The sequence below is a fragment of the Neolamprologus multifasciatus genome, chromosome 16 (genome assembly GCF_963576455.1).
Source record: "Neolamprologus multifasciatus chromosome 16, fNeoMul1.2, whole genome shotgun sequence".
In the NCBI taxonomy this organism is placed as follows: domain Eukaryota; kingdom Metazoa; phylum Chordata; class Actinopteri; order Cichliformes; family Cichlidae; genus Neolamprologus; species Neolamprologus multifasciatus.
Window position 1 is genome coordinate 3,901,317 of NC_140454.1, and position 14,643 is coordinate 3,915,959.

Sequence of the window (14,643 nt, forward strand, 5' to 3'; positions counted from 1 at the left end):
TGAGCAAGCACTTGGTGAGAGTGGGAAGGAAAATATCAGTTTTAACAGGAAGAAACATCCAGCAGCACCAGACTAAAGGAGGAGCAGCCATCTGCCAACACCAGTTGGGGGTGAGAGGAGAGACAGAACAAAAGATACACTGTTGAAGAGAACCAGAGATTAATAATAACTAGTGCTCTCAGCATTAATCTCGTTAAAATGACGTTAATGCAATAACCACGTTAACGCTGCAAATCTCCTTTAGCTCGTTAACGCGGATCACCATCATAGTGGGGTGGCTGTAGCTCAGGAGGTAGAGCTGGTCACCTACTGATCGGAAGGTTGGTTCGATCCCTGGCTCCTCCAGTCTGCATGTCAAGTATCCTTGGGCAAGATACTAACCCCAACTTGCTCTCCGATGCATCCATTGGAGTATGAATGTGTGTGAATTTACTTAGAAAGCACTATGTATAGATAAAGTGCTGGAAATCGGACTTCCTTCTACCACCTGCCGCTGGATCAGAGACTTCCTCACAGACCGTGTACAGAGAGTTAGAGTGGGGCCTCATCTTTCCTCAGCCCTCAGCCTCAACACCGGCTCTCCACAAGGCTGTGTACTGAGTCCCCTACTGTACACTCTGTACACACATGACTGTGTTAGTTCCCACCCAGACAACACAGTCATCAAGTTTGCAGATGATACCACCGTGGTGGGGCTCATCTCAGGGGGAGATGAGACGGCGTACAGAGCTGAAGTTCAGAGGCTGTCAGATTGGTGTGTAGATAACAACCTGGACCTTAATACCACCAAGACAAAAGAACTGGTAGTTGACTTCAGAAGGAGGAAGTCCGAGCTGCAGCCTGTCAGCATCAATGGGGAGTGCGTGGAAAGGGTCTCCAGTTTCAAGTTTCTGGGAGTGCACATAGACACAGACCTCCAATGGAGCTCTAACACCTCTGCGGTCTTAAAGAAGGCCCAACAGCGTCTCCACTTTCTGAGAATCCTCAGAAAAATGGACCTGAAGAAGGAGCTGCTGACCGTCTTCTACCGCTGCTCCATTGAAAGTGTGCTGACGTATTGCATCGGTGTGTGGTTCTCCAGCTGCACCACAGCACACAGAAAGGCACTCCAGAGGGTCATCAATATGGCCCAAAAAATCATTGGACATCCTCTTCCCTCCCTGAAGGACCTGTACAGCACTCGCTGTCTCAAGAGGGCCCGCAGCATCCTACGGGACGGTACACACCCAGGACACCAGGTGTTTAAGCTGCTGCCGTCCGGCAGGAGGTTCAGGCTGCTGAGGTCCCGGACAAATAGACTTAAGGACAGCTTTTACAACAGGGCAATAGCCCTGATCAATGCAAATAGCTGACCTGATTGGCTACCTCCCTGGACTTTTTTAGGGGGGAGGTAACAATGTTTAAAACAACAATAACAATAATAATATTTATATTTATAACAAGGTGCAATAATAATTAATTAATGTGCAATAATAACAGTGTGCAATAAAAATACACTTATTCTTCTTTTTTATTACTAAGTTATTATACTGTGTTGTGTTGTTTGTGTTGCGTTGTGATGTGTCATATCGTGTCGTGTTGTGTTATATGTAGTGCCGACGTAGGACAGTTTTCCAATTTCATTGTACTATTGTACTATGTATGACTGTGCAATGACAATAAAGACTTATCTTATCTTATCTTATCTTAACAAGATTAACGCTGAATCAGTCCATTTACCATTCACCCCGTGCATGTGGTTGCATGGCATCAATTCGTTTGCGCGGTTAGCTCGTTAACGCGTTAGCGCGTTAGCGCCATCCAGCCCCACGCACAGGGCAATCCGCGTTAACTCGCTAACGGAGATTTGCCACGTTAATGCGGTTATGGCGTTAATGTCATTTTAACAAGATTAACGCTGAATCAGTCCATTTACCATTCACCCCTTGCGTGTGGTTGCATGGCGTCAATTCGTTTGAGCAGTTAGCTCGTTAACGTTAGCGCCATCCAGCCCCACGCACAGGGCAATCCGCGTTAACTCGCTACCGGAGATTTGCCACGTTAATGCGGTTATGGCGTTAACGTCATTTTAACAAGATTAACGCTGACAGCAGTAATAATAACTAATGATTAAATGCTAAGTGGTGTATAAACTCACAGAAAGTGAAAAGAGGTCAATTAAGAAGAAACGCTCAGTGTATCATGGGAAGTCCCACAGCAGGCCTATTGCAGTCTAATGTAAGTAATTTCAGATTTAGTCTGATTGGAAGAAAAAGTTGTCCCATGCTTAAATTCAGTTCATTTTAATTGTATTGATTTGTGCCAAATCACAGCAAACGCTGCCGCAAGGCAGTTTATACTGCAAAGGTAAAACCCCTATATTATTATAAACATATGCTAAAGGGGCATCAACCTCACACCTGATCATCCATCAACCTAAACTTTCCTAATAAACAGCTCAAAAGACACAGGGATAATGAAAATGAATGTGTCATTATATTTGATATTTCTTCATGTGTATGTATGTAGATATATCATATTGGATGACAGGTGCACACACCATAGCATATCATTCTCCTGAATGGATTTAGGAGTCCCTCATCTTGGAATCATTCAAAGTGCTATCCAACCACCAGACAACTGGTCCCCTCTGGACCCCATCACACCCCTCTGAGACCTCTGTGTTTCTGCGATGGCTAATTCATATCCCAGTCCGGCCCTCCTCAGATTCACTTTGATGTTTAATCCCATCCTGGCTGTGTCCTCCTTCAGTCCACGGAGCTGCTCGGCCAGTCATGAATATCCAAAGGTCTGCTTACTTGACAGGATTATCCCCCCTTTCAAAGCCACTGAGGACAATTCTTCAGCCACAAAAAAACACACTCAATGGATCTTCTGCTCTCTCGCTTTGTTTCTTTCATTTTCCTTCACTCATTCTCTCTCTCCCTTCTGTCTTTGTCCCACTGGGCTTTTACTAAATGCATTGATCCACCCAATCGAAGAGTTCATCTGCTGCGCTTCATAGATTATCAGGATGTACACACAAAAGTAAAGACAAGCACCACTCTGGGGTTTTTAAGAATTTCACATAAATACAGTGGGGCAAAAAAGTATTTAGTCAGCCACCGATTGTGCAAGTTCCCCCACTTAAAATGATGACAGAGGTCAGTAATTTGCACCAGAGGTACACTTCAACTGTGAGAGACAGAATGTGAAAAAAAAATCCATGAATTCACATGATAGGATTTGTAAAGAATTTATTCGTAAATCAGGGTGGAAAATAAGTATTTCGTCAACAACAAAAATACAACTCAATACTTTGTAACATAACCTTTGTTGGCAATAACAGAGGTCAAACGTTTACTATAGGTCTTTACCAGGTTTGCACACACAGTAGCTGGTATTTTGGCCCATTCCTCCATGCAGATCTTCTCAAGAGCAGTGATGTTTTGGGGCTGTCGCCGAGCAACACAGACTTTCAACTCCCGCCACAGATTTTCTATGGGGTTGAGGTCTGGAGACTGGCTAGGCCACTCCAGGACTTTCAAATGCTTCTTACGGAGCCACTCCTTTGTTGCCCGGGCGGTGTGTTTTGGATCATTGTCATGTTGGAAGACCCAGCCTCGTTTCATCTTCAAAGTTCTCACTGATGGAAGGAGGTTTTGGCTCAAAATCTCACGATACTTGGCCCCATTCATTCTGTCCTTAACACGGATCAGTCGTCCTGTCCCCTTGGCAGAAAAACAGCCCCATAGCATGATGTTTCCACCCCCATGCTTCACAGTAGGTATGGTGTTCTTGGGATGCAATTCAGTATTCTTCGTCCTCCAAACACGACGAGTTGAGTTTATACCAAAAAGTTCTACTTTGGTTTCATCTGACCACATGACATTCTCCCAATCCTCTGCTGTATCATCCATGTGCTCTCTGGCAAACTTCAGACGGGCCTGGACATGCACTGGCTTCAGCAGCGGAACACGTCTGGCACTGCGGGATTTGATTCCCTGCCGTTGTAGTGTGTTACTGATGGTGACCTTTGTTACTTTGGTCCCAGCTCTCTGCAGGTCATTCACCAGGTCCCCCCGTGTGGTTCTGGGATCTTTGCTCACCGTTCTCATGATCATTTTGACCCCACGGGATGAGATCTTGCGTGGAGCCCCAGATCGAGGGAGATTATCAGTGGTCTTGTATGTCTTCCATTTTCTGATGATTGCTCCCACAGTTGATTTTTTCACACCAAGCTGCTTGCCTATTGTAGATTCACTCTTCCCAGTCTGGTGCAGGTCTACAATTCTTTTCCTGGTGTCCTTCGAAAGCTCTTTGGTCTTGGCCATGGCGGAGTTTGGAGTCTGACTGGTTGAGGCTGTGGACAGGTGTCTTTTATACAGATGATGAGGTCAAACAGGTGCCATTCATACAGGTAACGAGTGGGGGACAGAAAAGCTTCTTACAGAAGACGTTACAGGTCTGTGAGAGCCAGAGATTTTCCTTGTTTGAGGTGACCAAATACTTATTTTCCACCCTGATTTACGAATAAATTCTTTACAAATCCTACCATGTGAATTCATGGATTTTTTTTTCACATTCTGTCTCTCACAGTTGAAGTGTACCTCTGGTGCAAATTACTGACCTCTGTCATCATTTTAAGTGGGGGAACTTGCACAATCGGTGGCTGACTAAATACTTTTTTGCCCCACTGTATATGTATGAATGCTACTCAATTCCACAACTTCATAGTTTTTCTTGCGGTATGCAGAGCTGTCTAGCATAAAAATACAATGGCAAAACAAATCAAATAGATGTTTAACTTAACAGGAAGGGGCCCTGATTCAAAGGCTAACAGTCCCTCAGTCTCAGTTCAGCATTTCTGTTGGTAGACTTGATGAACATGCCTTGTAAAATGTACAACTTTTAGGGCAGCCAATACATTTTTAATACACTTTGTTTCTCTTAAACAACAAACAACACTACATGTAATGCTAATGCCTGTCACAAATCTGCCAAGTTTTAGCTAGCTAGCGCTGGCTAGCTAGCCTTTTGGAGACATAGCCAACATTGCAGCCATTTGCAGGGTTCCACACTTAACTTTTTGCCACTGGATGCTGATAGTTTACTCAACGTAGTCGTACTTGTCAGCACAGGCAAGTGGGTGAGTATGGAGAGCACCATTTGACACGGCACATTACAGTTTCTGTTTCGGCTGCGCTACTGCTAACCTTAGTTGTTTAGTGCAATGAAAGCTAACCTGAGGGTCTAGTACATCTTCTGATTGACATGCTCCAAGCAGAAGACGTGTTACACCCTCAGTGTACAGATTGATTGTCCTTCGATCAGTTTTAAATATGATACATCTCTTTACACAGGACTGTATAATATACCTGCTACTGGTTTGGACAATATATGAGGTAAAACAGAAACATCATGCAAGAGCTGATTTCTTGTTCTCACACTATGTTCACTTGTATCTTTGAATGACCAACTTATCAGAGTAGCTGCACATGCAGACCACTGCAAAAGTCTATCTTACCCAGAAGTAATCCAGTAACGCAGAAGTAATCCAGTAACCCACAGTCTTTTTTATTAATGCTGACCACATTATGATGGTTTCCATCACAAGGCTCCTTATTATGAATGAAAAGCCTTCTGAAATGTATACACCTCCAGACAGCTGAAAAGAACTGTTACTTTGAATTGACTTTTTAAAAAAACTGTCTAATTTGTTACAGCTAAATTTATTAGTTTTAGACTAAAACTGTGATTTGATTGAAACTGTAAATTTTTCTTAAATAAGTCATTTATATTTATTTTTCCGGAATCATAAATGTACATGAAAACAAACAAACAAAGTAATTCCAAAGATCTTAAACCCTTTTTTTTTACTGGTACAACAACCTGATAGTTTTGAGTACATTTGTTCTTTGGGCTCAGTTAATTGAAACTTTCTAATTGTTTTACAGTTTTTTCAACTTATACATTTTGGCCAGTGTAATAAAATACAATTACACATTACACATAACTGAAAATTGGTTTCTTATGTCCTCATTTAAAATATTACTTAATAAACCTTCACAAAAAACTTTCTTATTACGTAAAATTCACCACAATCAAAAGCTGATTTCTTTAAGGTTAAACCAAGATTTTCACGTCACAATCAACGTACTAGAAATAAAGACACATTCTCTTTTGAAGGACAAAATGTATTATGGTGCATTTTCAAAACAAAGGCTGCCTTTTATGAACATAAAATACATTAAAAATTATAAAATAAAGCACTGAAGTCTTCATTATCTACACAACAGCTGCAAAAGAAACAAAGATCAAATACACTAGACAAAATTACGCAAAATTTGTCCCCTTCTCAACCTGTTAAAGATCTTAAAAAATATGCTGAATTAAAGATTAAAGATATATTTAAGATATAAGATTGGTGATGTAACAGCAATTAATATTAACATTTCTAACACTGTGAATATGAATGAATATGACAGACAGAACAATGAAGGGGGGAGGGGGGGGGGATCAGATACTGTTTTTCTCATTTCAGTCAAATTAAAGTATTTCCTTCCCATTACAATCTAATAAATTCTTTACACTTCCCCGGAGTGTGTCTGTGTCTACATGTCTCTTTGGCTGATCCAGTGCTTAGAGATTGACACTGAGACTACAGACTCTACGCGTCACTTTCTTTATTTCTATCTCCATGAACAGTTTCTGCAGTGCATCAAAGGTGTATTTGAGCCTTCTAGGATCACTCAAGTTGCAAGTATAGATCAAGACAAATAGCATAGCACAGCACGTGCGATTGATCACAACTCATTAAGGAATTTCACACCATTAGTGACAATTCCACCTGCATGTGGTGGCTGCAGAGTGTCCTTTGATGACAAACACTGGCATTGTACTTACTGCACATACTTCACTGCTGAAGCGTGGTAATGGTGGACACAGGAATCAGTGCTGAGTGGTGTCATGTGACACCATCACCTTTGACTTGAAGTACATAGTTACTTAAGAGGAAATTGTTTCTATAGATTTTTTCCACGTAAGTAATTTTTCATTTTAGGTAAAGTGAAATAAACAGTTTCAAACCGAAAATCCCAGTTTACCATTGCAACAATGTAAAATTTCAATTCAACTAAATGACATGAACAATTAGTGCAGCACAACCTACTGATTTATTTAGTAAAATTACCAATGTAATGGTAACTGTGAATATAGTGTTTAAACATTTACTAATTGATGTAACTGTACTGATTCAACATAATTCCAGTTTGGGTTTTGGTGACAAACACCTGCTCTGCTTTTAAGATTAAAACTTTCCTTTCTGATAAAGTTTATAGTTCAGGCTGGAGCAGGTGACCCAGAATCATCCCTAGTTGCAATAGGCGTATGCTGCTGGAGGCTTCCCATGATGCAGTGTTTCTTCTTCATTTACCTTTTTTTTAATTTTTTGCACACTCTGCATTTAATAATTAGTTATTACTAATCCCTGCCTCTCTTGCACAGTGTGTCTCTGGATCTGTCTCCCTCCCCTCAGCAGCAGATGCTGCTTCTCCTTGAGCCTCGATCCGCCAGAGGTTTCTTCCTGTTTAAAGGATGTTTTTCCTTCCCACTGTCGCCAAGTGGTTGCTCATAGGGAGGGTCACCTGACTGCTGAGGTTTTCTTTCTGATATTGCACGGTCTTTACCCGGCGATGTAAAAAAAAAAAGGGGGTTTGAGGTGACTATTGTTGCCAATTGCGGCTATATAAATAAAATTCAATAAAAATGAATATTAATCTTAAAAAAAACTTTTTTTCTAAAACTCAGTAGTAAATCAGTACAATTATAAAACACAAAATTATCAAACTTAGCCTCACTTCCCATTGCTCTGGTGTAAGTGGAAAACATGTGTAAATACTTTGAAACTAGGTAGGTATCCAGTTCCTGGTTAACAGTGACATCATGACATAAATGCTGATATGCTGCTACATTTACAGCTAAGCAACCACTTGTTGCTTATGTATCTATACAGTGACTGTCGCTTGGTGTGTTAGAGTCCATCAGTGGTTTAATGCTGGTAAGAACTGAGCAGATGAAGCTGTTGGAATAAACACCAGTCCCATGGGAAAGGGTGACCTCTGAGGTCTCATATTTACCTTAGAGCTCCATCTATTTTCTTGTTAGAGTTAAATCCTGCCTTTGTCTCTGACAGCTTCTCTGTTTGTTTATCTTCTCTCTCTTATTCCTCCTTTTCTCCAACATAGACTCTGTTTCTCTTTCTGTTTTTCCGCCACCTTTGATGCATCCCACCAATGTTTAATCCTTTCGGCTAACACAACATGATACGCGGTGCTGAAAGGGTGTACATCTGTGCAGTGTTTTCAGGAAGGTTTAAATCCAGTTACAACAGTGTAAGACTGATGGCTCCCCTTCTGTCCAAAGTTATGAATATTTAAACTGTCACAGAATCAACCTCACACTCTCAGCACCAATGGATAAGTCAGCCTGCCACCAACAGTGGATAAGAAGCTGTTTATTCAAATCCAGACACTAGGACATGAAGCCCAGCTGCTATTGGCCAGAATGTTCACGCAGAGCTGAAGAGATTCCACCCAGTGAGCTTCCCTTTTAACTTTAGGGACGTGTTTGTCTGGATGGATCTTGAAAAATTAACAAAATTTGAAACAAAAACAAAGACAACAGTGATTAAAAACAAAACTAAAGTTCTTACAAAGGATATGAACCATGAACTGCCTGAAAATTTTGTGAACTGTACCTGATAGAGAGACAACAGGTTTGTTGTATATTGTATATTGTTGTATAACATATCATTTGCCACAACACCTCCTTCTAATATGATGTTTTTTCTCTTAAACAGGACGGCACAGCATCTTTGTGTGAATCTACCTGGGACTAAAGCGTTATGATGGATTAAGAGTAACTATACTCTTTGTGTTATGATCCGATCTCATCTCCAATACAGTGAATATTCCTCAAAAAGCACATTTTGGGAGGAACTTAGCTGCTACCACAGGTCAATATTCATATAGTGAACATAACATATCATTGTTGCCTATTCGAATATCTATTCAGGTCCATGGTATCTTCCTTTACCATGCTGTGAGCATCGTGTGTGTGTGTGTGCAAAGTTTAACAGTTCACTACAAAACTTTTTTCCTTTATTTTGTCATTTAACTGTAGTTCTCATACGGTGCCATTTGTTATATCCTAGCAACAAAATAATCAGCAAAACTCAGGAAATATGTCGGGCTCTGTAACTGAGACAGAGGCAGAAGAGTAATGGGGTGGTGGGTGTGGGTGGATGTGTGGGGGGCTTTCTAATTATTTTTGAAATGTAACACTTTTTAATCCATGTTAACTGCATTTTGCTCTGACAAATGGTGCTTGGACTGCTCTGGTGTTGGGACCCCTGAGGAAAAGCAGATGTTTCCAAATGCTGTATGTGCCACTAAAAAAACTTTATGCCAAAGTCTAAAATAAAATGATGTCAACTGAGAAGAAGAATTGGATCTACTGTTATAAATACTAGTAAAAAAAACTGTAAATAAAAATAGAAAGTTCACAAGACTAAAAACCAAAAATGAATGACAAAGATCTTCAGGCTTTCAGGCAGAACTGCTTTAAAAAAATAAAATAAAATAAAATAAAATAAAATAAAATAAAATAAAATAAAATAAAATAAACAAATTAATAATAATGGTGTAATAAAGGTGCAGATGTGCTCAACTGGCCTGTTGTTTATGATGATGATGATGATTTTTTATTTTTTTTTGGCACACTTCAGTAATGATATTAGAAACAAAAAGTTAAAATGCATGCTTTAAAAAAATGGCAGCCTAAAGGTAAGTGCACCTGAACTCCCTAAAAATCATAGGTGCCCCTCACACACAGGTGATTTTTTAAAATGCTTCTTTTCTTGGGACTTTGGAAATGTGTAAACACAAACCCAGAATCCAGGGAACTTGTGAAATATGTGAAAGGTGATAGAGTCTGTGGAGAGGTCTGATTCAAAGACCAAAAAAATTAGATTTTGTCAGTTAGCATCAGTTAGCAGTGTACTAACTGATGTATCAACGCTGAAAGCAAAGCATTGAGCGTGCAAGTTTTGGGAAAGCCACAGGCATACGTTGAAACTTTGGAGGAATTACTTCTTATAGCTTATCTGTAAATAAACTGTTTTTGTTGCATTGCGCCAAATTACCTCTTACTCTCGAACGTCCTACAAAACACTGAAGGACTCTGAATAATTCAATTCCAGTAATGAGATGAATAAACAAATGCATGCATGAATATTCAGAGATTTAGTCATATCATTCCAGCTTCAAAAGCTTTTGGAAAATATTGCAACAGCATGCACAATCTGCTATGCAGCTGCTTCATTTTCCTAAAGTCCACCGGCGTTTACTCATCGCTGGCTTCTTATTGCCAAAAGAGCTTTTTGTGCTCATCTTTAGCGGCTGTTTACACTCGTGCTTTGCGAAGGTGGCTATTTCAAACGCTGTATTTTACTCACATTCTTGCTGCACAGGTTGGAAATTAGTATTCATGTGAGTAGATGAATTGTTCAGGAAGAAACAATCAGTTGGACAGGCAGACAGGTGTCAGTGGGCTAAAAGTCATCACTGTTTGCTGAATGAAGCTCATTCTCCACCAGCTGAAGCCACATTGTGCACAACTGTGAATAATTAAAAACAGTGAGCGTCATCCAGCAGAAGAGACGAGCTCTGAAAAGTTTCTTTCATGTGGCAACGTTGCTGTTGGCTCATAACATGACGAAAAATTACTTTGGGCACTCTGTTATATATCCGAGAAAACGTTTATCGTCAAACTTGTTCTTTTTAATGAAGCCCTTTTTCATAAGATGCTCGTAACTGCTTTTAGATAACACCAATAATTAAGCTGCGATTTATTATTTAAATGCCGATATTTTTTATTTTTTATTTTTGTTGACAACTGAATCTAAGCCGATTGGGTTTTATATGGAATAATAATGAAAATAAACTGATTAAAAATAAAAACTTTTAAAGTGTGCTAAGGTGTTTTAGCTGAGGCGGAAACATGACAAACGTTTAATTGGCCTTGAAGGTCTAAACACTACAATTTAAAACGAAAACAAAACAAGTTGTGCTTATGATGCGTAATTTCGCTGGTTATTATGTAATAATACTGAATAACCCTGTTCAGTACTGCCCTCCTGCTACAAGCCATAAATGCTGCTTTTAGTCTCCTTTAAATGTATTTATCCACAAAAAGAAAAACAAATAAAAACAAAACCACCACAAAATGTTTTTCTCATTTCAATATTCATCTTTATTTTACATTTCAAACCCCAACATAATCAGAGATTCGTCTGAACGTCCCCTCCAAAATAAGTAAATAAATATCATTTTCAAATTTTTATTTTTATTTTTTATTTTTTTGTAATTAAAAAAATAAAGAAGTGGTCGCTGAGTGCGTCTGACAGTGAATAACAGCCTACCGAGCAGAAAATAGGGAGAGGAGCATTGAATGAGGCGGACAGAATAATTATAGCAGGTGCAAGATGTGAGGAGGTGGGGTGGCGGAGTCTTCCTGGACATTTACAAGACTCTAATATATATCTCCGACTATTTAAACAGAACAGCCCATCTAGATATTTACATCCTATATTTGTGGTTTGATTCAACTTTTGGGGACTTTTTTTTCCTGCGGTACCACAGAACGGGAAAGTATTTTTGGAATAAATGTGATCTTCAACAAACTGCATGGAAACACGTATGTGGGCCATGAACGATTCCCAGTCGTAAGAAAACGTTTGTGTGTGTTGCAGGAGCTCTGTGAAGAAAAGACCGGTTAAAACAGAGGTTAATTACTATGAAACACCGAGTTAGTTTCAAAAACACCAAAGTCCCAGTGAAGAAAACCAATGCGTTGGTCTTAAATGCCTCCGTTGACGCAACGGATTCGGCAACAAGGATAAATAAAAGCACGATAAAGTTGGGAGATAAGTCTTTAACACCCCCCGGAGAAAAGTTCAGCTTTGCTTGGAGTCACTTAGAGTCGCTGGTGAGCCTCGGCATGGTGACGGTGCTCATGCTGGACACATGCGGAGGCGGGACTTGGCACATGCTGCACGGACAGGGCATGCCGGTGCCAACGCCCCAGTGCTGGAAACTGCTGCCCAAGGGCCCCGCACTGGCAGTGGGCGCTTTGAGAAGTCCGTGGTGGGGTCTGACTGAAGTGACGGCGGAGATACCGGGCGCGGAAAGAGAGGCAGTGGAGACAGCCGCCGACGGGAGGAGAGGGTGATGTACCGCGGGGTGCGATGCGTGAGGAGCCGCCGGGTGTCCCGGCACGGGCCCCGCGTGTGTCATAGTCCCACATGCTGACGGGTGGAAGCCGCTGTGATGTCCGCTACTGCCGTAGATTTCACTTACAAGCCGCTTCATCTCTTCCAGAGAGTTGCTCAGCATCAGGATGTAGTTTCTCGCCAGCAGCAACGTGGCGATTTTGGAGAGTTTACGCACCGACGGTCCGTGCGCGTAGGGCATGACCTCCCGCAGCCCGTCCATGGCCACGTTGAGGTCGTGCATTCTTTTCCTCTCGCGGCTGTTGATCTTGAGGCGGATCGCTTGCAGCTCGTTCTCCGAGAGGAGTTTACGGTCTTTCTTGGATGCCATCCGGAGCGCCAGAGAGTCCTCGTCGAGGGCGGAGAGGCCACGCAGACCGGGGATCTCTGACGGAGAGTCACTCTGCGTAGAGGACACAGCGCCGGAGAAGCCGTGCACAGACTTCTTCAAAGTAGACATGAAGATGTCGTCCACCTCGGGAGAGGACGGTCTGCTTGACACGCGGCTTGTATCTGAGTCCATGATCCGGGTCTCACACGCTAATCTGAGAAAAACAACAAAAAAGTAAACTTCTGAGTTACTTTACCGAAAGCTCAAATCCACATATCGACCAACCCAAACTCATCTTACCCATTTCGATTCTGATAATGAGAATCTGCTCATTTTTTAAAAAATATTTTTAAATCAATAGGCCTCATAAAATATGTTAACACAGAGGAAACTTTGTGAGTTAACTTTAATATAACACAATCACAGAATGAAAAAAGAAAGAAAACCATATAAAAGTTATTTGTTGAGTTCCCCATCTTTTATATGCAGCAGCCAGTAATCAGCGTCCTGTTTCATTTCTGGATATTTTTTTCTGAGAATAATTAAAGCAGAAACACAATCTGTGTATACTGACACTAATTATCAGGATAACCTAACAGAAAATAAATAATAAAACACCTACCGAGAGTGTTTGCAGGCGCGATGAAGAGAAAAACCTAAACGTCAAATCCACTTGTTACTCCAAGTCGCATCTGACAGCCCATTTGGCACGCCTGCGTGCATCCGCGAGGTTTTATAGTGGGCTGGGGTGCACAGAGGCCGGGTCACCAGGACAACGCAGTTTCTGTCCAAGCTGCCTCCCGGCGACCAATCAGCTCCGCGCAGAGGGAGGAGAGAGGGAGAGGAGGCTGACGGAGGGACCTCCAGCCTGATGTAATTACCAACACCCAGCATCACTATTAAGTGAAATCAGACACACTCCGTCCTACATATGGGCCCTTCTTGTGAAAATATTGGCCCGCCTGTATGGATGGATTTTTATTACAATACGCCATGAAATAAGACGCATTTCTTTCCCTTTTATAAGTGAAAAATAATTAGGGAAAAGCAATACAGTAAATCAAACTTTAAAAAAAAATAAAAAATAATTGGCCTAACGTATATGAAACCTTTTTTTTATTATTATTGTGATTAAATTTCATTTAAAATGTGCTTGAATTCCATGTATCTTTTTTTAAATGAAGTAGCCTAAATGAGATTTCAGTTTGTTTTGATCATGAATTCGTTTTTTTATATATTAATAATAAACAATAAAAAAGGAGAGTCAGTGTCGCCCCTTCGGCTGAACACAGATTACCAATCGAAGCCTAATAAGCAGTGCAATATGTTTCCTGCTTGCAGTGTTTGAGTTAGTACGGTGTTTTCCGTTTGTACCCGCTGTCGGCCAGCAGCTGCCGTTGAAGTGCATCTTTAACGTTAATTAATGAAGTGTGTAAAATTGCCTTTAACCGTTATGATCCGCAATATTTCAATTAGACTGCAGTGAGCCACAACTCCGTGGCCTGCCGCTGGCGGTTTTCTGAGCCGTGACATAAGGGCCTAAACCGGTGGTCTGCACTCGGACCTAACTGAAACTGACAGCATGCATTGTGCCACAATATGACAAGTGTTGTGCAGTCGGACGCAAAGAGCCCTAATTGCCTCTACAAGTTTATCTGTTTTCATAAGGGTGAGTTATTGGTTAAATAAAAGGCGGGCTGAGGAACACCTCTGATGGGGTTAACATTTGTAACTTAGGCCTATAGATACTTTGCACCAGGCGAAACATACATAAAATAATTATTAGTTTTTCTAGCATTATTTTTCAATCTTTCTCATATATATATATATATATATATATATATATATATATATATATATATATATATATATATATATATATATGTGTGTGTGTGTGTGTGTGTGTGTGTGTGTGTGTGTGTGTTATTCATTTAGAAAAGAAATGACACCAAGGGAAAAAAAACAACAAGCAAACTAGCAAAGCTAGAAAGAAAAAGTACAA

The 14,643-nt window shown here is 40.7% G+C and overlaps 1 protein-coding gene and 1 long non-coding RNA gene across 2 annotated transcripts in view; both read right to left on the minus strand.

The window, feature by feature from the left end:
- LOC146500033 (uncharacterized) overlaps positions 1-14,643 on the minus strand; it is a 347,579-nt gene that overhangs the window by 82,427 nt on the left and 250,509 nt on the right. The window lies entirely within an intron of this gene.
- On the minus strand, positions 11,269-13,515 carry olig2 (oligodendrocyte lineage transcription factor 2). The gene is made up of 2 exons (XM_085134689.1): positions 13,264-13,515; positions 11,269-12,855 (listed from the first exon to the last, which is right to left on the minus strand). Exon 2 carries the CDS (start codon positions 12,831-12,833, stop codon positions 12,012-12,014), a length of 822 nt encoding a protein of 273 aa, XP_084990815.1. The 5' UTR covers positions 12,834-12,855; positions 13,264-13,515; the 3' UTR covers positions 11,269-12,011.

Bases quoted from the DNA above. Each gene is read 5' to 3' on its own strand.
- olig2 (XM_085134689.1), bottom strand. From the start codon at position 12,833: ATGGACTCAGATACAAGCCGCGTGTCAAGCAGACCGTCCTCTCCCGAG.